The sequence below is a fragment of the Alosa alosa genome, chromosome 4 (genome assembly GCF_017589495.1).
Source record: "Alosa alosa isolate M-15738 ecotype Scorff River chromosome 4, AALO_Geno_1.1, whole genome shotgun sequence".
In the NCBI taxonomy this organism is placed as follows: Eukaryota; Metazoa; Chordata; class Actinopteri; order Clupeiformes; family Clupeidae; genus Alosa; species Alosa alosa.
In genome coordinates, this window is record NC_063192.1 from 14,000,833 (window position 1) to 14,026,676 (window position 25,844).

The 25,844-nt window shown below is 42.5% G+C and overlaps 2 protein-coding genes across 6 annotated transcripts in view; one reads left to right on the top strand and one right to left on the bottom strand.

Annotated features, from left to right (window-relative positions):
- The first annotated feature begins 90 nt into the window (after window positions 1-90).
- uckl1a (uridine-cytidine kinase 1-like 1a) lies at window positions 91-15,954 on the top strand. 4 transcript variants are annotated; one of them, XM_048242404.1, is made up of 15 exons: window positions 91-322; window positions 3,929-4,116; window positions 4,913-5,019; window positions 5,879-6,049; window positions 7,040-7,111; window positions 7,436-7,625; window positions 7,953-8,014; window positions 8,232-8,248; window positions 9,473-9,571; window positions 11,487-11,580; window positions 12,118-12,180; window positions 12,624-12,812; window positions 13,328-13,435; window positions 14,002-14,158; window positions 15,377-15,954. In XM_048242404.1, the coding sequence occupies exons 1-15, from the start codon at window positions 237-239 to the stop codon at window positions 15,457-15,459; spliced, it is 1,686 nt and encodes a 561-aa protein (XP_048098361.1). In that variant the 5' UTR covers window positions 91-236; the 3' UTR covers window positions 15,460-15,954. The 4 variants fall into 4 exon arrangements, with proteins under 4 accessions (XP_048098361.1, XP_048098363.1, XP_048098360.1 ...); XM_048242406.1 differs by having other exon boundaries at window positions 112-322; window positions 12,624-12,746; XM_048242403.1 differs by lacking the exon at window positions 91-322 and adding an exon at window positions 2,343-2,785.
- A 3,601-nt stretch (window positions 15,955-19,555) lies between these two features.
- si:dkey-70p6.1 (uncharacterized protein LOC570575 homolog) overlaps window positions 19,556-25,844 on the bottom strand; it is a 28,594-nt gene continuing 22,305 nt past the window's right edge. For both annotated transcript variants that reach the window (XM_048241650.1, XM_048241649.1), the window contains exons 7-8: window positions 23,525-23,653; window positions 19,556-23,129 (exon numbers count right to left, since the gene is read on the bottom strand). In XM_048241650.1, the coding sequence (XP_048097607.1) occupies window positions 22,557-23,129; window positions 23,525-23,653 (702 nt within the window). In that variant the 3' untranslated portion in view covers window positions 19,556-22,556. The remainder of the gene's footprint in view (window positions 23,130-23,524; window positions 23,654-25,844) is intronic.

Below are 25,844 nucleotides of genomic sequence, written 5' to 3' on the forward strand. Positions count from 1 at the left end.
TTCCCGACCGGACTAAACAACAAAACCAAGGAAGATGAGATATTGTTATTATAAAAGTGGGTAATTTTCTGTGCGCTAATAGAAGCATAAAACCGACAGGGTTTGGAGCTGCTTTCATAATCGAATGGTAATGATCATTTACAATCGAGATAGCCTAGGTTGTCCCTGCCGTTGAATGAACTAGCCTACATTTCCCAGAAAGCATTTGGAGCACCGCGGCCAGCTGATTGTCAGAAATGTTCATGGCGATGTCGGAGATTTACAGGGAATGTCGCATCCCGCTGATGGAGTGTGGGAAGAAAGGCTCCTCTTTGTCAGACAGGTATTCAAAGTTGTTCATAGGGAGCAATTAATTTACTCTTACATTAAAGCAGACATTAAAGCTGTTTGTGTTCGCCACTCTGGCCGGTGGCAAGATTTTGACGATGCTCCGTGAGTGAGTCATCGGTTGAAACAGCGCGTTAATTCTGCAAAACTATTACACCAATAATTCCTGGATTAATCGAGGAGTTTGTGAAATCTGAATTCCAACGATAGTAGTTATTTTTTCTGTAGCCTAGACCATAACAATGCAGCTTATTTTTCAAAAAGTAGGTGAAGGGTTTGATACTATGGAACTATGAATGCGCATGACTGATTTTTGTCCTATTGCAGTGCCATCCTGTCCGTCTGCACCTCATTGGGTACACCAGAGAAAATCTGCCTCTTGCATAATGCCAGTTTAACATGTAATGTGGTTTTATTTTAAACGTGAAACACTATTAGTTCGAGGGAGAACATCTTTAGTAGTAGGCAGCCACACGCATAATAGGATTAGAGTAATGGCCAGCTCAGCTATGTCTGACCTTAAGGTCCAGAACAACTGCAGGTGATAAATATACCTCTACATCCCATGCTGAGGAAGCCTGTTGTTGAAATATAATGCTCAGTTCAAGTAGGCTATATTCTGACTAAAATAGTTTAGGATGGATAGTTTTTGTGGGCATATCTCTTTCTCTTCGGACTGCAATCGGTGCTTTTCTGTCTATCATAATAATGCCATAAGTGGTTCGTTTAGATGTTATCCATATTTCTTTTTTATCCCATGTTTTATGTCTGACTTCACAATCAGACTGTTTGACTTCCATTTGGCCCTGATCAGCTGACCTACTGTAGGCCTACATTTAGTGCTGGTCTTGGATCAGTGGTACCCTTTTGTTATCCTGCAGTGACTGACCTAAATACCTGGTCCCAACTCACCCAAACTTAATTTTTAGTGTGTGTTACAAAATGTTCCACTAGAGGGCAGGCTGTGGCCATATGAGTCCCCTCTCATAGGTGATAGGGGAGAGTCATGTAGGAGAGGCAACTAAACCAGAGACTTTCTAATGAAGAGACACAGCACTCAAAAAATCCTCAATAGAAAAACATGGGGTTACTTTGTAACGCCAATATGGCCAATAAGAAATGTTTATCTTCACATATCCCAGCCCTTCCGCAGCAAAACGTCGACACGTGAATATATTGAGCCAATCATGTGGTGTGTTGTGAAGACATTGTGGCAATCAGGTGTTGTGATCTCGCCGCTGGAGCAAGATTGGTGTCGTGAAGCCTTGCGCATGCACATTTCTGCCGAAATAGATGCCCGATAAGTGTCCCAAAAGCGTTGCACTATGGCTGCCGAGTAGAGGGACTTGCCTAAAAGGACTTTGACTAAACTGGTCACAGCTGACAGAGCACAGGTTTTATTGACAACAGCATACTCCAACATGACAAATGTCCATGTTCATGGAATTTCAAGATGTTTTTGTTTTCCTGAAAAGCAAATGTATCAAAAGGCTGTAATCCTCTACAGTATAATTCAACAAATTTGAGCACATCTACCTCATTTTTGTTCCTCTTGTCAGGATATAGTGCATAGAGACTGACACAGTAGATCTGCTACATAACAACAATTTTCAGGTATTGATGTTAGTAGGGAAATAGCACAGAAAACTCTGGCATATTGATGTTTAAACCTCTGACATACTGTTTGAAATAAGCTTCAGATAATAGGCCTTGGCTTATATATTTTTCTTCAGACTAAAAAAAAAAACAGTCAACAATATATTCTGACTGACGATCTCTTCTCTCTTCACTCTAACTCTCTTACTCTTACTCAGACTTAACACATGCTAACACACACAAACACACACCCCACATGCAGAGGATCAGCAGGAGATGTTCTTTGACTGATGCCTGACGGGTGTTTATGTTGTTATTTATACCAGCCTAACACGTATCACCTGCCACCGATCCCCTCTAAGCCCTTTCGCTTTCCCACAGGCTCCTCGGGCAGGTGGGGAATTAGAGGAGAAAGGAAACAAGACTGCAGGAGTGGAACCTGGAGCTTACTATTGCAGAGAGAGAGAGAGAGAGAGAGAGAGAGAGAGAGAGAGAGAGACAGAGAGAGACAGAGAAATGAGGAAAGACCAGAAGTGTCTGTGTCTGAGGTGAAATGTCAGACAGATTCAGGGCAGAAAGACAAAGTTTTTTTTGTGCGTTCCTTCCTGCTGGTCAGTATATGGCAGTACTTTTTTTTCGCGTCTTGGCAACAGTGCTACTTTGGACAGGCTTCTTGTTTGTACTTGGTGTGGGAAGAGAGATCTGCTGGAGCGGTCTGTTGAGGATATTTTGCTCATTTGGACAGCCACGTGTCGTAGATGGAAAGCTGTCGGCAGCCGTACTCGGGGGCAGATATGACTACCCTGCCAGGCTACACTGGCGCCAGGATATCTGGTTGCTGGGCACTGCGCTCTGATGGAGGGTATGTGAATGTCAATGATTTGTTGAAGAAGTCTACACATTATTTAGCTTTGTTCTACCTTTTGGCCATTTTGTAGTCAAAGTGTACTTAGTACCTTTCATAACAAAAGGGAAGATTGAGATCAAGCGAGACCAGAATCTTGATGAAAGTGATTTTAAAGAATAAAGATTTTAAAGTGGAATGTATTCTATCCAAAAGGATCAGATGGCCTCATTGAAGTTCTTGTGTCTTTTCATGAAGAAGTTGAAACTTATTATTTGCTGTGTACTCGGGGCAATGTTTGGTCTTTAATTCATCCAAGAACTGTGTGATTATCCCCAGCTTTTGAGTGAACACTTACATCAGAGGGAACCGAGGAACTTTCTGTTTTTGTGTGTGCTCCACCATGCCTCCAAATGTGTTCTCTGAGGCCTAGGCATAAGAGCTAAATGAGAAGAGCGGTAAATAAAGCAGGGTGTCACAAAGAGAGAGTGGCAGCTAAAAGAAGGCCCTGATTTAAACTGACTTAGGGTTTGCTCTCTTGCCAGACGAGCACTTCAGCTCATGCACATCTTTTGGATGCCGTCCACCGGCCAATAAGGAGACTTGAGCTGTCTGTCTTGATTGATTCTCTGTGGGAGGACCTTTTCTGCAGGGGTGATCCCCTGGGATATGTATGTTTGTATGAATTATGTATCATATACCTTACCCATCTGCTTTCCATGCCTATTGACATACCCACTTCAGGAACTCTTTTATATTTATAGATTGTGGTTCAATGCTGATGCAGGCTATGCAAGAGATGCATCATGAAATGTTCAAGTGCTTGAGTGTGCAATGTGCATGTGAATCACTAAAAGCTAGATGATATGTACTTTTTGATAGGAATTGGACTGGTTTGTTTCTGACTAATAGAAGAGGGTGCAGGTTAAATGTCTGAATCAGCTGTGAGCATATAGCATGATCATTTTAAATCACTGCAGAAATGGGCCCATTATTCAATCATTAAATACTGTATACCGAAGGTGGCATGTGGATTCAGTAGACTAGAGCATGGGTTTGAAGTATACTGGAATCAGAGTCTGTGCGCTCTTTCCTCTTGACACATGACTAGTGAAGTGTTGCGATCAGTTTGTTTGTTTTTTATTTTGTGTTGCGTCTCAGTGGCAGTGGCGAGGACTCTCTGGACCGGCTCCTGCCCACTGTAAGCAGCGCCCCCCGCAGAAAAAGCACATCTCTGAGTAAGTCGGAGCCACCACTCCTCCGCACTGGCACACGCACCATCTACACCGCCGGACGGCCCCCATGGTACAACGAGCACGGAGCCCAGTCCAAAGATGCCTTCGTCATCGGTACGGCCAGTATATGTCCCCTCCCCTCCGTCCTACACACATGCCATGTGCACTAATGCTCCTGAACGTTATTGTTTTGTTTTTTTTGTCATTGTTGGCGCGAGACACAGCACCAGTACACCTGCACGTAGGCACAAAATGTTCACACAAAAAGTATTTTGCACTTGAAAAAATATAAATATGTTGATATATTGATATCATAACTTGTACTAACAACAGTATGTCCTGAGGCATAGCATGCCTGGCGCCATGTAGTGGGACTATGGAATGCTGGTGTAACAGCTGAATATTGCCAGCGTCGTTCCTAGCAGGTCTTTGATGTGCGGTGCCTCAACCACAGGGGTGTTGGGGTTCTCAGAAGGTTGAACTCCAGTCTGGTTCTTTTCCTACCCAAGCTTTGTTTTGTTTAGCAATTTGAGAGGGTTAACATGAGTCGCTGGGTGACTCCCACACAGTGCTCTCCCTCTCATTTCTGTACAGAGAGCAGGTCTGCCATCTGTGGAGGTGTCTTGAAAGCAAACAGTATACACCACTTTTATACACCACATGTTGTGAAACAGTTTATTTGTATCATAAGATCACTGTGTAATCCTCAATTAAGATGATAAATAGACAAAGCCCATGCAAAAGAATGACTACATAAAAAGGCTTGGGGAGCTTACCTGGGATATGTTAGACGGTGTGTTTTCTTTTCACTGCTGCACAGTATAAAGGCATTTCTGTTTGAGTTTGTGTTTTTATGAAGTTGTTCGACTGCAGCCCTTAGTGTTCTGCTTCTGTGCTGTGCGTACCTTAGGGCTGTGTGGCGGCAGTGCTTCAGGGAAGACCACAGTGGCCAACAAGATCATAGAAGCTCTGGATGTACCCTGGGTAGTACTGCTGTCTATGGACTCCTTTTACAAGGTCTGTCTCTGTGTGTGTGTGTGCGTGTGCGCGCGCGTGTGTGCGTGTGCGTGTGTGTGTGTGTGTGTGTGTGTGTGTGTGTGTGCTGTGCGTATGTGTGTGTGTGGTATGTGTGTGTGGGTGTGTGCATGAATGTGCACTAATCTGTGAATGCCTGTGTCCTGTGTGTCCGTTGCCTAATCATCTGGGTCAGTTGTTTCTGAACAGGGCCAGGTAATCTCTGCCTCACTTCCTGTCTGTTTATAGTATACTAGAGAGCATGGCGTTAAATAGCGCCCTGTGCAAAGCTCACCACACAGAAAGCAATTCTCATTCCCTACTGATGTTCACTAGTGTTGGAAAGACAGGAACAAAGACAAGGTTACGCAAAGATACGAAATAAAAAACAAATCTATTTGACGTAACGTTACTCCGCACTAGATTCTATAATGTGTAGCACTCATCATCAAAACACACAAAAGAGGAGCTTCACTTCCATGAAGGAGAGATTTTTAGAGCAGATGTTGTTGATCTCATGTAGTAGTCGTCATTGACGACTCCGTCTGTGCGTTTCTGACCGAAAGACAGAATGCTTCCCCATGTTTACACACATACAAGCAAATTATAACACATTTTCGGAATGCCAAAATAACCAAAAAACATATTTCACTGATATAAAGGTATAAAGGTAGCCTACTCCACTGTGCTGAAATAGGTCTTTACTATACTCCATAGTACATTAAAGACCTTTTGATCACTTTTTATTGTTCACTCTTTTTAGGATTTTCAATTTAATATATTCTTCCCGTCACAATGACGTGGACAGCGACGTGCTGTGGCGTTAAAGTTTTGAGGTGTTTCATGTTTGCCCCTCCCACAGGTGCTGACAGCAGAGGAGCAGGTGCTGGCGGCCAGTAATGACTATAACTTCGACCACCCCGGGGCATTTGACTTTGAGCTGCTGGTGGCCACGCTGAGGAAACTCAAGCAGGGAAAGAGCGTGAAGATCCCTGTGTATGACTTTACCACCCACAGCCGCCACAAAGACTGGGTGAGTGCTGTATTAGTTAAAATGGCATGGCAGCACATATTGATTTTAAGACAGTAGAATAGTACTAATAGTGTGTTTTCAAGTAAAATAAGTAAGTCAGTAAGTTCTAACAGTTATGAAATCAGTGAGCATATAATGGAAAATGATACATTTATTGAGTGTTCAGATTCAGTAATTGGTTTATTCTAATATTTCCCATTTGGTTTAATATTTTTATCATTACTTTTATATTTGTGTTAAGAGCTAAAGTGAAAGTCATGACATGTTAAATGCTAAAATGGGCTTGATCTGATTTCGAGAGACAGAAATTATGATCATTATGATCAAATTAGAAATCATTTTTATGACCCGTTTAAATTGCTATGAAACCATTTTTATCTTCTTCTTTTTTAAAGAGCTTTTAACCCAATGATCTATTGCACTGCTCTGTTAGTAGGTGTATGTGTGTATAAGTATGTGTTCAACCAAGGACAGAATTACCTCTGGAATTAATAAGTTCAGCACACATGCATGTACAGTTTACAGTCCTGTCCATTTAGTTGTGTTGTGTGTATGCAGCAGCAATAGCAGAGGCTGTTAGCAGAGGCTCCAGGTTGGCGGCCGCTGCAACTACAGCAGCAGCTTAGGCAAATCTAATCCATCAAGGCCATTACTACCATGTACTTACATGAATAAAGCTCATAAACTCATACATCTGAGAGTTATCATGAATTCACCAAGAAGCCCCTTTTTGGCTTATACTATGCTTATTCAAACTTCAAGTTTTTATAATAAAGCTATTTCAATGTTATGTCCGATCGAGTGCCAATTGTTGTCCAGGTTTCTTGTCAGAGTCAGAGCAAAGGTTTGCTTCTGTTAATAAACCACAAAGCTCACCTCACTTTATTTCTGTAATGTAAATTTCCACAACCCCCTTCATTTCTAGTCAGCTTAGGCTTGACATTTTGAGTTGGATACTGTGGATAATTCTCTCTTCATTTGGTCTTTCAGAAAAACCTCTATGGTGCCAGTGTCATCATCTTTGAGGGAATCATGTCCTTTGCTGATAAGGAGCTTTTGCAGGTGAGAGACCTTTTGAAACATTTTCGATTTAGGCTCTTCTTCTTCTGCATGTGCCCTATGGCTGGTGCTATTGAGATAGCTGCCTGGTGAAGCTTCTGTGCATCTCTAAAGAAATTAGACTAGGCGAAAGAGACAGATAAGGCGAATAGGAAGAGAAAGGCTGGGGATATTGAAGAAAATGAAACTCTGGAGATAGGAGAGGGGAGGATTGCATGGCTACTCTTTTTTCCCCCGTGGTCTAATAGCAGATGCAGCTAGCAGCTCAGTTTTTTAGCGTGTTGTCTAAGCGGATCCGAGCGTCACTTGGTGTCTTGCTGTTTGCAGCTCCTGGACATGAAGATCTTTGTGGACACAGACTCGGACATCCGTCTGGTACGGAGGCTCAGGAGAGACATCACGGAGCGTGGACGGGACATTGAAGGTGTCCTCAAGCAGTACAATAAGTTTGTAAAGCCAGCCTTTGAACAGTATATTGAGCCCACCATGAGATTGGCAGACATTGTTGTGCCACGCGGTAAGTCTCTCCACTGATGGTTATGCGCTATTGTTTGGGCACTTATGGGCAAGATATAATTAATTATCTTTAGTTCTTTTGGACTAATATCACTGTCACAAGCTATCATTAATTATCTTTAGTTCTTTTGGATTGATACTGTCAACTTGGTCATCTATTCTTTGGTTGTTTATTTCCCTGTGCTTGTTTATGTCTGTTATTTATTTTTCTTTACTTCCTACTGCACTACTTATTATTACTTATAAGTCAACATTTCTAATGCATACTCTTATATATTCTGTACTGCCCCCCTCCCTAAAAAAACACCCAAACTATGCACATGATCAGGTGGGGGAAACATGGTGGCCATAGACCTGATAGTCCAGCATGTTCAAAGTCAACTGGAGGAGGTGAGCAGGGAGCATCATGGGAAAACACTGAGGAGCCATAGGCACTTCACTAAACATAACATACACACAAGCACACACACACGCACAGCACAGATACATTTGTACTGCATCATATCTAACAGCTAGACATTTTGTCTTTTGCTCATTTTTTATCCAGTCCTTTCTCACTCTCCCTCTCTCTCTCTTTTCTTTGTTTTCTCTCCTGCTCTTAATGCAGCGTGAACTCAGTGTCAGGTAGAGTAGACCCTCCCTTCCATCCCTCCATCCTTCCCTCCTCTCTCTCTCTCTCTCTCTCTCTCTCTCTTTCCTCTGTGTTATCTTGTCTCCCCTCCCATGTGCCTCCAGTTATATCAACACAACTCATCTGTGGGCCCGTTTACCTGTGGAACACACACAGTACTGTGCTCATGCAATCATTTGGCTTTTGCAGCAGTTTTATGACAGGAAAATATTCCAGAGTATGAACATAAACACACTCCCATTTAGCACTAGTAGTCAGTAAATCATAGTCAGTTCACATCAGATGCATCCGAGTGGACTGAGGTAAGGTAAAGAAACCTTAAAGACACTTGCAGAAAGTCAGCCAACACAGCAGTCCCCATCAAAGAGAGAATTGTACTGGCAAGTGTTTTTGAGATGCTGTTGTTGAAATATTTGGAGGCCATAACTGTCAACCCTTAGGTTTTAAGAGAGGCTCTTCTGCCTGAGATGACCTAATTGCAGCAGTTGTGCAGTGTTGCTCGTCTCCTGTTGCTCGATGTTTGTAGCGGCTGCTATTTATAAAAAGACAGTCTGCCCCTGACCTTCCTGTGGAAATCCACCAGTAGAACTTGTTTAGAGTATAACTTTGGCAATGAGACATTAGTGAGATATTAGTGAGACTGAGACAGCACAAGTGTCTATGTTTTGCCCCCAAGTGTCTGCTGTCAGGCACATGGTAGCAGACGTTTGTAGCCTCATTAAAATCTCAGGCTTCAGATCTGTCTCCGGGAGAGTCATTGTGTTCCCGTGGCAGATTGTTCCCTGTTCCTTCTCTTCATATTTTTGTTTTTCAGAACTTTTGTAAAGTGTTTTCAGTGAAGTTGGAATAATAGCAAGACTGGGCTGGTCTCTAATGGCTTTTGTTTTTTCTCCCTCTGACGTACATGTACTGATGTACTCATTCACCCACACAATCTCTTTCTCTCTCTTTCTCTCTCTTACATACACACACACACACACACACACACACACACACACACACACACACACACACACACGCACACACACACACACACACACACACACACACACACACACACACACATACACACACACACACACATGCACACATGCACACACATGTTGATACCCTGATGATAAAATCATGATAATTAATATAAAATATACACACACTCACTCACTCACACACACAAACACGCATACCCATCATGCACACTAAACCACGCACCCAAACAGAGCTGTCCTGGCCTCCGCCCCCCAGACGCAGCCTTTGCCCCAGACACTCAGCGTACTGGAGAGCACCCCACAGGTCCGAGGCCTGCACACCATCATCAGGTCAGACTGCACCTCCCTGTCTCTCTCCAGTCACTTCTTCACCTTTTCTGCCACCAAGCTTGCTCTCACTCTCCCTTCAACCCTTTTAACTCTGAATCACTGCCTAGCCGTAGCGCACAGTACATCACATATCAATAGAGCATGTAATACTAATTGTTGTTTGTAGTGTATATATCATATTTACCATACTGTGTGTGTGTGTGTGTGTGTGTGTGTGTGCTATATGCATGTACGGTTTTGCCTCTGTGGCAGACTGATTGCATTAGTCTGGGAAGGTGAGAGAGGAGGCCAAGTGGTGTACCCTCATAGCCAGGGATGGGCAGAATTTCTAATAGATGTATTTAAAATATGTATTTCAAATACAAAATACCATTTTGTAATTTGTATTTTATTGAGATGATGAAAATGCCTATTTTTTGTATCAAAATACTTGAAACACTGTGATGATATCTATCTATCTATAAAGCACAAAATCTCTGTCTCTGTCTGTCTGTGGCACCCTCGCATGGTCAAGCCCCTCTGCTCCAGTAGAGCGTTTATTTTCCTTTGCTGGACTGATTAACAGGCCCCATAGGCATCGTCTGAATGCAACATTGTTTGAGAAGTTAGTTGTGCTTAAAGGCATCAACTGAGGAGACACGACTAGCTAAGGTTACACACACTCCTTTGCTCACACAAGGACAGCACAAGGACTTGAGTTCACAAGCTTATATTGCAACACTTGAGTTTGCTATTTTCCTTTCTTTTTTCTGTTTTACAGTTTTTTTCTAGACTTTAAATGTGTCTATGTTCTCTGACCTGTGAAACATTTCAGTGCTATGGTATCTTGACAAGATACCTCAAACAAGGACATTTCCAATTTTGCACATTTTAAATAGGAAATGATTGATAATGTCTTAATTATTGGCTTCTAATTGGCTTAACTGATTGGATGGTATTAATGTGACAACCTGACTTTTTTTGTATTTACATTGATAGAGGTTGTGCACACACCAGTTTCAGTGTATACAAAATTATTCAACTGTGATGAAACTCACCATAAGCGTTGTAGTGATGGTGTTAAATAACTTAAAAGGTTAAAATGCTACCTAGTTTAAATTTCTAAATAAGTCATCCATTTGTCTTTGAGTTATTGTCACAGATTCATAGTGGGCAATCTATTACACCAACTGGCTGGGAAGTGCAACATTGTTGGCATTCAAAGCCTGTCACTGCTAAACAGTCCATCTCCAAACTCAAAAACAGTAGACTAACAGTCAATAAAAGTGGACTGTCAGAGCAGCACAAAATACTAAAAGCCATGCCGAGTGTCCTGTTCGCTCATAAACTTTCCATCACATATCTAATCTGTTGACTGATTATGGAAGGATTGCTTTCAGATGTTTTTCCAGGTAGTGTACAAGTGAAGGGATAGACGAAAAAGGCTTTTAGAAAGAAGTATTTTGTAGTATTTTGAAAATACAAAAATACACTATTTTATTTTGATACATTTTTTGGCTGCTGTATTTTGTAGCTTATTTTGATACATTTGAAGGTGGGTATTTGGTATTTTATTTGGAAATACATTTTGATGTATTTGTGCCCATCCCTGCTCATAGCTTAGGGTTGTTCCAGTTACCTGTCCCCCACTAACAGTGACAGCAGACCTTACTGTGGAGGACAGGATGCTAATTTGGATGGTATTATTAGTAACCTCACTGGCCGCCTCCTGCTCAAAGGCTAACAGGTGCTGCAGTGAGGGCAAGCCATGCCATCCCATAATACATGATGCATGTCAAGTAGTGGGAAGATACTGTGTTAGGTTTTACAGTCATGATGATGCTGTCCCGAATGGATCCAGGCAGATTCTCTAACTGAACGCTCTCTCTCTCTTTCTCTCTCTCTCTCTCTCTCTCTCTTTCTCTCTCAATTTCAGAAATAAGGAGACCAGTCGAGATGAGTTTATCTTCTACTCCAAAAGACTGATGCGCCTTCTAATAGAGCATGCTTTGACCTTCTTGCCATCTAAGGTGTGCTTTTGTGTACCGGTGTCTTAATATATATCTGTATGTTATAGAAAGATAGCTGTGCGTGCGTGCGTGTGTGTGTGTGTGTGTGTGTGTGTGTGTGTGTGTGTGTGTGTGTGTGTGTGTGTAACCAGTGCATATGTTCATCAATGCCTGTATAGGTGCTCCTGTATGAATCATGATTGTGTGGTGCAGTACTGTATACATAGTATTTAAATAGCACATTTCAAGTGTATATCTCAAGCGCACTATTGTCTCATACTTCACACCCATAGGCCAGGTCCTGTGTTATTATTATAGGAAGATCAAAGTTGGCTGTACCACACACAATACTAATTATAGCCTCAAAACCAATGGCTCGTTACTATTGTTCTGCTGACCCGGGTTCATTTGGTATGCATGTTTTTAATTAATTTGCCAGATAAATGCAGAGTCATGTGCTTTGAGTGTACTTGATGTTCTATTGCGGTGTTACGGCATGGTCAGACTGATAAAAGTGAGATGCTAATGAGATAGTAAAGCGCTCGGTTGTTTCCGCAGCCTTCCACTGTGCAGACGCCGCAGGGCCAGGAGTATGAGGGGAGGAGCTTCAGCGGGAAAGGGGTGGGTCTTAATGATGTGCACTCTCTCTCTCTCTCTCTCTCTCTCTCTCTCTCTCTCTCTCTCTATGTCTTTCTTTCTCTTTCTTTTTCCTCTATTTCTTTCTGTTTGTTTTTCTCTCTCTTTAGTATATCTGCACCATTTTTGTCATTTTTTTCAATGTCTGATAATCCTTTGTATGCAGGATTTATCTCGAGTGGATTTGAAATTGTCCTGACATCTGACATTAGCCCATATCTGGCCCATAATAGCAAATGTGTCAACACCCTCCATCTACAAACTGTAATCTGTGTGTTGTGTTGTCCTTATAGTATGCCATGTCATCTCCTAACACTCACGTATGATGACCCATAGATAACAGGCGTGATGGCAATAACACCCTCTATCTACAAACTGTAATCTGTGTGTTGTTATGCCCTCTCCTAACACTCATGCATACTCCACAGATAACAGGCGTGTCCATTCTGCGGGCAGGGGAAACCATGGAGCCTGCTCTGAGGGCAGTCTGTAAAGATGTCCGCATCGGCAAGATCCTCATCCAGACCAACCTGGACTCAGGGGAACCAGAGGTAACTAACCAGGGGAAACATCCTGCACATACAGCCAGATGGACGTATCAGTTTGGAAGGACACAGGTGAAAATTGCTTTAGCTTGGAGGTAGTCATAACAACTCAGCTTTTCATAAATGTAGTTAAATGTTTACTTTGTGGGTCTGAAGAACACTGAAATACTGAATCAGAAGAATATTGCTCTGTTCTTGGAACATGTTCTGTTTTCTTGGAACAGAGGCAATTGCTTTTAGTGTGGTGGCTTCAATGTGGCAACTTGAGCATGTGATAAAAACAAATGTGAAAAGGGTAGGGAATAAGATATTGCTCAGCTCTTACTGAGTTAAATGATTGTGTAATGAACAGTGACAAACTTTTGAGATATTTCATCGTCTTCCTCAACTACTGCTCTTCTCCTGCCTTTCTTGCCCCTTCGACTTGGTCTCCATGGTAACCAGGAGTTCCAAGTTCTCACCATATCTCTGTGGTGACCAGGGTTTCCTCTTCCTCTCTCAGTCTCCATGGTAACAGCCTCTTCACCATCCTCTTCTTCTCTCCGTCCCTCTCTCTCTCTCTCTCTCTCTCCCTCTCTCTCCACCAGCTGCACTACCTGCGCCTGCCCAAAGACATCAGTGAGGATCACGTGATCTTGATGGACAGCACGGTGTCCACCGGAGCGGCTGCCATGATGGCTGTGCGCGTGTTGCTGGTGCGTCACGCCACCACCGCCCATCTGCTTTATATGCATTACAGACCTTAATGATCTCCAGTGAGGGGCAACAGCTGTCCCCACAAAACGTGACTGACAGACTGTCACTCGGTTTTGTATATAGTATGTCTTTACTCTTGTTTGTCTTACTCCATATTATGTAATATTCACTATGATAACAATATAATTCTCATAATTATCTATTTTATTCTATTCTCAAGAATACTTACTTGCTTCTCCAAAACCTTTGACTGAGAACCATAAAAATGGATCTCCAACTGACTGTGTTTAGGTTCATACCAGGGTCATGTACAGACTTCAGAATTAGTTTGATCATGCTATGGTCATGTGTTATGTATTATTTCAGGGGAGTTATTACAGAAACTAAATCTGAACTATTGTAAGAGTTGGGTCTGTTGCTCTCCAGTGAAGTAAAAAAAATTGAAATGTTTTGAAATGCTTCGACTTCCAGAGCAGTAGCTCAAGCTCCCTGGGGTCTGGCATGTATCTGTGTGTAGCTTCACTCCTCTGAGGCCGTGTGCTAACTGGCTGTAGTGTGTTTCCAGGACCATGATGTGCAGGAGGAGAACATTCTCTTGGTGTCTCTACTGATGGCGGAGCTGGGAGTGCATTCAGTGGCCTACGCTTTCCCCCGTGTCAGAATCATCACCACCGCTGTCGACGAAAGCGTAGACGACCTTCTCCACGTCATCCCAGGAATAGGTGAGTTCGGTGGTCCAAAGGGTCAACAACCCTGCCCCAAAGCAGGTGGAGTATGTGGTCAGTGCACATTTAGATAAACAGTTAGTGGTTCTGAATTTAACATCTTTCATCCAAACAAAATAGCCTATCGTTGGCTAAATGAGTCATTTATAACTGAAAACTACTTTGATGTTCATTCCCAATATGAATGTTGATAAAGGTTTTTCAAAGAATCATGTCTCTGATCAGTGCTGTTTGTAAAATCTTAAACTTTAAAGAATGCAAGCCCAAGGTCTTTCAGTGTGATGCATTCTGAAACATTAATACAGAAGATGTCTTTCTTCAGTTTCTCTGAAACACATGCACAGCACACTGTGTACAGTATCCTGTAAACATATATTTCACAGAATGTAGTGTGTCGGAGAATAAAATGAAGTTTTGTTCTTCATCTGTGCTCATGAGCACATGACCTTGGCCTTGTGACTGTCATTTACCAGTGGCAATAGGAATTCAATATGTTACATCTGTTGCATGACTGAACTACTGTGTACATGTACATAATAAAAAACGTATAGCGTCTTCTGTACAGTGCTGACAAATCTCTTTATTATACGGCTCTTCACAATGCTAGTAGAACGCTCCATTGACTTGAATGGGATTTCCCAACGTTCTACGGTAAAATAAATTCATGTAATTACCGCTGCAAACATATAATTACCGCTGTCAATGGCAACGGGTTTTGTGCTGCTGATCATATCACTCCGCAAGTATTCCGGTCACTTCTTGCATTGGAACTTCATTCAAAAGTGAAAGCAGACGGTTGATCAGCTGTGTTCTAAAGAATGTTTGAATCAAGTTCAGTGTGTGTTGCGAACTGTTTGTTTCTCAGCAAAAGCCACGACGAAACGGTAACAATTAAGTGTAAAGAGACATATCGTGGAGTTTATTTTTTCGTTTTGGCAAGTAGCCGTATAATAAGCGGGATAATGAATAGAACTCCAGTCATTATGGGAAAATAAGTTCCTTCAGGGCGAAACAAGACCCCTCCGCTGGCGCGTCGGGGTCCGGTTCGCCCTGTCGGGACTTATTTTCCCCATAATGACCGGCGTTCTATACATTATCCCTTACGTAATACCTACAGGTCAATTGCACATATCAGTAGCTAATACCGGACACAGCACTGACCTTTATGTAACACAGAATTATGAGCTTGTCGTCTTGTCTTTTTTTTCCCCGTAGGGGACTTTGGGGACCGCTACTTTGGGACGGACGGCACGGCGAACTGGAGCGACGATGACGACGAAGATACGCCCAGCCACTGAGAACCGGGCGGTGTGCTGGTTGCTGGTGGGGGAGTGGGTAGGTGGGGGGGGCATTGATATTCTGCACAGAGCAGCCCCAGGGAAAGGCTGCGCTTCTCCTCCGACTGCCAGGGCTACCTGTCTGACAGCTTCTCCACACACACACACACACACACACACACACACACACAGTCCAGAAGAGCACCGTCTTGCAAATTGTCTTGCAAATGAGACCGCACATCCACAAATATATTTCTTTTTCTAATGAATGTGTGTAACTGTGATGGATGTTTTGATAACCTCATTTCGCTTCTCCGAAAGTGTGCAGGTTGTCTTGTAGATATCTTTATCTCTGTAAGTGAGGGTGTGATTATGAGGTGTTTTGTACTCAGAGGAAATGGACCTGTTAATTTGGTGATCCCAGATTTGTCCCGGTGGGTTTGTGAGATTACAGAAAAGCACACAAGTCATTGTTTAATAATAACTTGTACTCAATAAAACCATTACTACTCTTCACTGTGATGTTACTCTTAACTCTTAATAGTATCTCCGTTAACACTGATAAAATCCCTGTTAATACCATGGGTTAATAATAAGGATGGTTAGTTACAGCCTCTTTTCCCTTAATGCACATGTATAGATCTTTGGGTATACCCATAGAAGTCTTTGGAGGGGAAAGAAATGGGTAGGCAAAGAGAGAAATATTATGGCTGCCTTATATTGCCTCCCATAGTGCAGTCGATGGCAGAGATAGCCAGGATAGATCTACTGTATTGATTACTGTTGGTTGGCTGACAGGAAGGGTAGCGTGTAGCCTCCCTCTGAGAGCTCTTGTGAGCCGCTCCCTTTCTGATAGTCTGAGAGTCACGCTTGTCCTCAGTCTTGTTCTCCCATGTTTACTAACATGGCTGTAATTATGTGTATGTCTTGTAAAGAGCACAATAGAGGGAGCAAGAACACAAACATTGTCTTATACCTCTTTATGATATGTTGTGTTATTCTAGGAAATGCTGTGTAGGTGTGGACCACTATAAGATAAATAAGAATCATTTTGGATTGAGGATTGACTACCGTCAAACTGTTAAGAGCTTCAGTTTTTAAAGCCCCTCACATAACTTAGACTTAAATGAATGTATCTGAGTATCTGACCAACTGCTTTTACACTCAGAGATGAGGCTAAGCCCGATGCACCACCAAAATCAAATCAATGGAGCAGGGAAACCTGTCCTCCTACAAAAGCTTGCCTCGAAAGACAGCGAGGGGTTTGATATTTTCAAGGTGTGCCACATTCGCTTCAGTAAACTTGACAAACCCATTTGCGGGCAGCCGCTGACCTGAAAATAGCCCCGTGATGAGCGCTGTGACTGGAGCAGCAGTGAGTAAGCGTTTGAAACGGCTCCTCCAGCTATGCTGTGAGGGCTGTGCTCCTGTATGTTTCACTTCCACCACCAGGGGGCAGCTGCAGTCACTTTTGACTTGGCCAGTTCTGGTTGCTATGTCTTCCAAACTGCAAAAAGGGCAGTAGTGTAGACAGCAAGCATAGAGAAGTATGAAAATTCTTAAAATCTCTGTTGAGTGTAAGTGTGTCTGTAAAAAACATTGGTCAGTCTCTGGCTTGCTTAAATTAAGAAATGTCAGTTAAGTAGTTTGAATGAGACAGGGAACCCCCAACCTCTCAATGGCTTTTGGCACGGTTGCAAATGTTGTCAATAAACAACATTAAAATGCCCTCACCATTAGCTCACTTGCACAACACATCCATTTCACTTAGCATCACACAAGTTTCGAATAGCTGAGTGCATTTATGTAAATGAGAACAACAATTGCAGTTTGCAGTTAGCTTTATAATCAATTACATTTCTTTGGCTTATCGAAATGGACTGTATGTTGCTTCTCTCTTGAATTGTGTTACTCTCAAATACATGTACAAATACATGTACTTGTAGATCATCTCACATAAAATAGTACCGCCAGTGCCTTCAATTTGTAAAGTATTGGCCTTGGCAGACTGTAACGTTATGTACCATGTGTCTTTGTTGTGAAATCTACCAACAGTCTTATACATTTATTGTAGTAAAAGAGGCAATTAATAAAGACTACCCCTGTGGCACCTGCTTTAGAGCCAGCATTATGTAAGCTAAGCCTCAGGTGGACTACGTCTGTAGTGAAGAACGTTACAATAGTAGGCCTAACCTTGTACAAACACATCAACACCAAACAATGACAGTACCAGGAAACCTTTAGCAATCTAAAGGTCTGTCAATGGACCAGGTGCCATACTGCGTAGGATGAAGGCTGCTCTAGAGCCTCTGAGAGGGTGCTCTCAGTTTTTCAATTTGCTGATAGCTTTGCAAGGTTACTTGGAACCCTACTGAGTGGAAGTAGCCGCAGAATAAACGATAGATAGCTAATGCCCCCCCCCCCCCTTAAAAATATGTAGAAATACTTAACCATTCCTCTTCTGCACACCCATTTCCCTCCAACATATTTGTTTTGTCTACATAAGAAAACCGTATAAGAATGTATTGCTTAATAACTGATTAGTGATTATTAAAACATATTAGTCTCTCTCTCTGGACATCTTAAATGGATGAAATACTCATCCACAAACCATACTTCAATTGGGTTATCCCATCTGCACACAATAATTGCTCCTAGAAATGTGTTCCATATATACAGTATGGGTATACATCACAGACCAGACAATGTATCTCCCTGTTGCTATGGCACCAACTAATTATGAATTTAACAGGCAGCTCTTGCCATATGTCTGTAGCGTATGCTCAGAAGACAATTAAAAAGCCATTTTCCATGTTCCATGTTTTTTTTTAAGAGAATGTAAAAATGTAGATGTGTACTTAACAAATATAATTCTCATTGAGGACAATGGCCTGCCATTATTGCTAAAGACCGCATTCTAAGACAGCACACCAAGAGTACTGTTGTGTCGTGTCTGGCAAGTGGGAATGCTGTTGACACTGAATGACTGGTTTCAAGGCCACACCTCAAACGTGGCCATGCCTGTGCTTCTACATCTGCCTGAGCTGTGTATAAATGTTTTAGGGACGCATCCCCCGACAGTTTCCCCCCTGTCTCCCCAATGGTCCTAACCATGTTGACATCTTGGTGATTGAACCTATCATGCATGCTGGATTCTCCTAGACAGCAAGCGGGTCTATGACCATGTGACTGCAGCCTCAAGGTTAACCCGTTACTATGGAGACAAGCCCACCAATAAAAATTCAGCTGACGGTTGCTATGTTGACTGCACGCTTTTTGTTTTAAGGATGACCTATTTTTTTTCCTTAACCAAGTCAGACACAGGCCTCATTCCGACAACACATGCACACACACACACACACACACACACACACACTTCGCATCACATCACAATAGAGGATAAGAACATAAGCAGTAACATGCAGTAGAATTCCATTCACTGCCTGGGCGGTTTCTTATCTAAAATAATGAGTGAAGTGGCTTCAGGAGTATGGGAGGAACTCTATATTTTAGATGAATGTAAGAGTTGTCATGGCAACAGTGTCGCCACTAAAACTGCATCATGACATTCATGAGCGGTACTTTTGGTGTTGAATTAAATTGTTAAATACCTGCATCTGGAGGATCTAAAGGGCTTAAGATTAAGTAATAGTGTTACCCTGCAATGGATCAGAAGTAGCCTACACTGTCAGCAGAATGAAATATAATTTCCACTGTCCTGCATGCCCATTATTGCCCCCAACTAGCCCTGGCTGGGAACTGCATGACAGAAAAGCAAGAAACTATTCAGGCTTTGGATGTCTGATAATTGAGAAATACATGACAAAGCCCCACCCTCATAACACACACACATGCCATTTAGGAAGATGGTTATGAAGTGGCTATGACGCATTTACAAATTTCTGTCTGTGGAAGGGGAAGCTAGTTAGGCTATGCCAACATTTCCAGATGATCCTATTGACACGGTTGGATAAACAAATGTATTCAGAGGAAAACCGAATAGTATCCTCACTTGGCTTAGATTAGTGCCCCTGCTCAAATGAGCCCTTTTTACAGAGACCGCAGTAGTGAACTTGTGAATAAGCCCATCAAAAACCCTGCATATGAGTACATGAAGTGCTTTTTGAGTGCTACTTTATTACAAAAGTATAAACTTGACCCGACATTTTTATGAATAGTAATTTTGATATAAAAACATTACAATCTTTTGCACGTTAGCACTTAATTACACGGTTTGAGTACACACAACCCTGTTGTTTGATTTGCAAACACATGACAGTAGCTGCCACACTTGACTCAGTTTGCCTTCAAAGTACACATTATAGCGGGAATGGAGAGAGGGAAGATCAAATGAAAACAAAAACATAAAAAATAAACTCAATACAACTCACGGAGAAAGCAATTTTGCAATTTTGTCACCAAAAGTCATTCCAAAGAACACAAACAAAAATAAATGTATATTCTCAAAAACACCTAGGATAGTAGTTTCTTCTTTCTCTTTTATAACATATATACAACATTGCATTAACATATATGATAACTGCCATGTACTGGGCTCAAATATGCAGTTTTGTGTGTATATTTGGTCTAGCCAAGTTCACTGTTGTACTTTTAAGTCCAGTTAGGTTTGTCCAGTTGCTATTCTTTATATATATATTCAGTGATTCACTTTTTTTTCCAGGACACACAGAAATACTTAAGTGTCATTTCAATAGCATAAGGACTGTAACACTGTTCATGAGAACCTTTGCACCTTTGCATACAGATTGGAAGATGAAGGTTCATGACCTCCAGGAAATATATAAACTGTCACTTAGCGATTTTTGTAGCATTTTATACAGGGGTACTTCACAAGTTTTAAGGTACCGAGTCACTGAAGGAGGAAGTCATGATGCTTCTGTCTTCCATTATAAACCAGACAATTGCTAAAGCATTTCCTGGTCAGTGTTATGAGTTTTTTTTTTAGATATGATTGTGATCCAGGAAGTAGTCCTGCTCTGAGATCTCAAGTGGACCACACTGCAGACCAACACTGCCAATGGACAAAGACCAACCATGCCTTACAACCAGACAGACAAGACTCAAACTTGTCCTTTGTATGCCACTTAATATCAGTACTGGGTCCACAATGACATTGTGCTGTCTCCAACAAAATAAAAAGACATTTAAATAAAAAAAGAATCAACCAACAACAGCAATAAATAACCCATTCTCAGGTACCATAAGAACAGTGCTTTTTTTGTTCACTTTTTTAAAAGTTTGTTAGTTTTTGTTTGCTTTTCTTTTTTTAATGCATGCTCTTTTTCATCAGGCAAAGTGCATAAACAGCATAGACAAAGTAAAACACTTACAGGACTGAACTGTACTTTTATGGCAGTGGTGGCTCACTCACCAACAGTCAATCAATGTCATGTGTAACACAACCAACGGGAAAAAAAACACACATGAGAGCAAAAATATAGTCCCATTTTCCACTCAGGGTCATGATTGATTAATACAGCTATTAACACTTCATTTCTTTTAATTGGAGGAGATTAAACTTTGTGTGCAATTAGGATTCTCCATTGTTTAGTATTACTCTGTCCCTGAGCATTTGTTAACTATAGCATTGTCTTTACTGTAATTTAATTTAATTCAATTCAAATGTTTTAAATGGGATACCATATGTTCTTGACAAACTACAATAAGTGCCAACAAGAATGTTACACAAGGAGGGAGGGGTTGTGCTTAACACTAGAATAAGGGTGCAAGAATTCTCCAATCATCTTGTGCAATTTCATTTTCTTTGTACTTTCAAAATTCCAAATTTTCTTTTTTGGAACAACCATTGTCACTACGAAGATAATCCAGTGTATTTGTTTCCATCATCAAATGTTCCAATAAAGCTGTGATCATAGCTTACAGGGTACAAACGTTTTTAGAAAGCTTTGACCCTCAGAAAAGACAGTACTGATTATTTAATAACAGCACTTCAGTAGTCATTATTTAATAACAGCAACTCAGTAGTCATGTACTGATTAATGAAGGTTCTCTTTTGAGATTTCACAGCAAATGCCTTACTCCCACATGCACAAATACTGTGGAGATTCATAATTTCAACAACTTATTCTCCCTGCAAAAAGACTATGTTTAGATACAGGGTGACATTGCTCAGTAAACTTTCTATCCAACCGTTGTGCTCATTATTTTACTTTGACTTTGGAAGCCTCTCGGCAAATCTTGAAAGTGACACCTGCCACCTCAAGGGGCTGATGACGAGAAAATCACAATGGAGTGAGTGAGTGTGTGTATGTGTGTGTGTGTGTGTGTGTGTGTGTGTGTGTGTGTGTGTGTGTGTGTGTGTCTGTGCAAGTGTTTCACGTCTTTCTTTTAAATCAGGAGTGGGAGGGAGAGGCTTTGTGCTCTCCAAGATGGACACAATTGCAGACATATCAATCACTGTTTGGGGGAAAATCCAATAGAAACCTTTTAGACTAGTTTAATTTCATTGGCTCAGAGTGCTGAAATATATTGAATTTCCACTTAGAAAAACCCAAAGCCTCTGACTGCCATTATCTGGTTATCACCTCACAAGGTGCTGAAACATCACTGTTCACCAAACTAAAACTTAGCGGATGGGCCATCGAGTGTTAGGAGTAGCAGTTTATGACATGCTAGCAGAAGTGATCAACAATAGCATGGGATGCGCTGTTGTGGCATAGCATCGCAGCCCACATTCACTCTGATGCGAATGCCACCTTCCTTCTCAGACTCTGCATACTGTGCACTAAGGCTATGGGTGGGGGGGGGGGCTTGAGAATCAGCTAGACAGGGATGTAAACAGACTATGTGAAGAGCAATGTGCTGTGGGAGCTCACTTCTTTTTCTTTCTATTTTGTTTGTCGTTTTTTTTATTTTTTTTTTTTTTTTGAAGTGTTGAGAGGCAGGGCATGTGTCGTGTGTATGTACTGTAGTTATGCATTAATGTCTCTGTGACTTGAATTGCAGAGATATGTGTTCTTCGCTGTATTGTATTGTGCGGTGGCTCCACACACCCAAACACACACACATACATACACACACACACACGCACACACACAAACAAACACACACACACACACACACACACACAAACACTCCTACAAGCCAGTAACGTACATCTCCATGCCATCGTTGAAGGTGAAGATGGTGGTGGTGCTGGAGGTGGCCGAGCTGTGCTTCAGGTCCCCAATGCTCTCGTACAGGTTCTCCCCAGGCAGCAAGAGGGATTTGGCGGGCAGATGCTGCAGTTTAGGAGTCTGCTGTGGTGGAGGCGGCGGAGGCTGCTGCAGGGGTTGCTGGGGCTTCTTCTTCTTTGGCCGGAGTGTGGCGCTGGCGTTGGGCAAGGGCGGGGGTCGCTCGCGTTTCCAGGCGCCTGCCCCGGCCCCCGCACCCGCGCCGCCCCCTTCTATGGCCTCGTAGGCCGGGTCACACTCTTCGGAGCCAATGGCCTCGTAGCAATGGTCCTCCATGGAGCCAGGGGGCGCTCTGGCCCCCTTGGCCTCCTGGGGGGCCCACGTTTGCGGCTTCACCACCACACTGAAGCCCCCGTCGCGGTCGCGATCCCTGTCCCCACGCCCCAAGGTCCGGTAGCCGGTGTTGCCCGGGGGGGACCCAGGCATGGCTCTCTTCTTCTTGCTAGGTTTGCACACTTTGGAGTACATGTCTGCTATCTGAGGACCAACAAAAGAATGGTTTCACAGTCCTGTTAGTCCCACATGATCATGAAACAAATACACATTGAAGGTTTTGTACTAGCACACAGATGGGGACTTTTTTGCACAGTCATAGTTTAGGTCCCCTAAAACTATGGGGACATAAACTCTGGTGCTCACAAGTAAAGGTCCTCACAAACCAACAGCCACTGAAAACACCATTTGAGATTTATGTGAGTGCTGAATTCCTTGGTATTGCTTCAATTATACTTACTAAATGTGTGTTTCGTTTAAGCGTTACTTCATGTCCTTTATGTTGTATTTATCTGCATTGCTCAGTGTTTAAAAGGAACTCAGCTATACCCCCCCCCCCCCACACACACACACACACACACACACACACACAAGCTCACCCCAGCTACTGACGGCTGTATGCTCTCGCCCAGTGGTCCTGGTCCTATCTGTTTGTGTTGGATCATGAAGTCTTCATCATCTGGGGGCTTCCATATATACTCCTCGCCATTACCCATGAACACTGCTTCCTGATGGACCAACAGCACAGGCAGAGGAAACAATCAACACCTGTACAATGTGCTCTTTCCACACCATGGTCTCCTATGAATCTTATATGAATTGGACATATCTCCTGCACAAACACTGAAATACAGATGTATATGAGGACCAGTCAAGAGAGAACAGTTAACATATACTCCTCCTCCAATATAAATGGTCTCCTTACTTTCCATGTTATAGCCATCTCTGCTTCTGTGATCTGGTCATGATCTGTTATGATCAGGCAATGCTCTCACAATTGAGTTTACTTCAGAGAAGTTGCATGGCAGTGCACTGCGCCCAAACATTTTTCACCAACACTTTGCATGTTATATTATTATTAGCCTATCTCTGGTGCTGTAACAGGTAACAAGTATAACAGGTAGTGCTGTGATCTGCTCATGTTCTATTATAACAGGTGCTCAATTGAATTTATTTCGGAGATCCGAGTTGTATGACCCTATCACCTCAGACACGACTTGCTCTGTCTGCTCAAAGTGGTTTCCAGGGACCTCATCTTCAGGAGCCTTACTGTCCCAGTTGCCAGCAGTCATCCGTTTCATCTATAAAGATGATTACTGTCTTTCAATCTCTTACTGACCTACAATCAAAGCCCCCAACTGAGGTTGGGATACCGTCTTTTCTGGTCACAGTCAATTAAAGCCAAGCTTGTCCACCTGAGACAACAGATGATTACAGATCGGTCTTGGATTCTTTTCTCTAACTGGCAGCTCTCCTTTCATTTCAAATGGCATCGTCTCACCTCCAATCCTTACCAGCACAAGAACAAACTGCTTGCACATGAGAGAGTGTCTTTGATGACACGACTCTTCTCATGTTGATATTTGAACATAATCAGCATGACTGTGGAGAATCAGGGGGGACAATTACATTTGTTCAGGCATGTTTACAAGGCTGCTTATCACAGATAAAGGCATGAAAACACACAGTACATACATACACACATACATTTCAAACGCACACATACGATACATAACAGCACTTACAGGGATATAATGATTCGACTTACACTGTGACAGCTGTGTACAAAGACAAGGACTCAGTAAAAACACATACATATCACAGACACACACTCCCAGCTTGAGGAACATGAGTAACGAGCATTTTGTTGGTGTCCACATTTTACTTCTGGTCCCATCAGCGTTCGGTTACATCCTGCTCAGAGGAAACTGTGAAGCAACGCATTTACAAGAGTGATGAGGAAACGCTCTGATTTTTGCGCTCATTGTTGGTTTGCGAGGCTGGCGTGGCCCCTGCGCTCTGTAGTAAAAATGACAGCTCTCATTAGTCAGGCCAACAGAGGCGAGATGGGTGAATGGGGAGCGGTTGGGGGTTAAGGGGACGGGGGAATGGGGAGGGGAGGCCTGTCATAACATCAGACGGCTCCGCAGACAGACAGAGGGTAAAACATACACACACACACACACACACACACACACACACAAACACATGCACTCGGCTTGGGTCAATGCCAAGGGACAACTATTTCACATAAAGACACACAGAAAGACAATGTACACACAGAGACAAGCAAAGACTCGATCATTATTTCAGTCAACGTTAAAAAGTGACAAAATAGAAACTGTATATTTCTACAACCACAAAAAAAGGCCTCACATATGGCAAATACAGTTGAATGACAATGACAACATGAGATTTCTCAGCTTCGAAGGGATTGTAATTAGGCTACCATGTTGCCTACTATGGCAACATGACCTATCCCATCTCATTGGGTTTATGCTCCCCTCCACTGTCACGCTAAATGTAAGAGTATGGAATTAAAAGGAATATTTGGATACACACGGTTCACATTGGCTAACATCAAAATAACAAAAGGCGGGGAAGCTGCCTGGCTCTGCATATTCCAGTCATTTAGATGCAGAGGGACACAGACCAGGGAATGGGGCGTGCTAAACACAGCGTTTCCAAAATGGGGGAGATTAGGCCGTCACACACACAGGCTTTCATCTGCTGCTACACATCTAGCATGTTTCAACAGCCAGAGCCTCGCCGTTATGGATGCCGGCTCACGTGTTTGAGTGACAGCTCCTTGCAGATTGCTCCGCTCTTGATAAGAGAGAGAGGTCTGTATTTCTGAAAATTGCGTCACCTCAGAAGATGGAGATTGCTATGAGGACAATTCTACATGACAGTATCAGT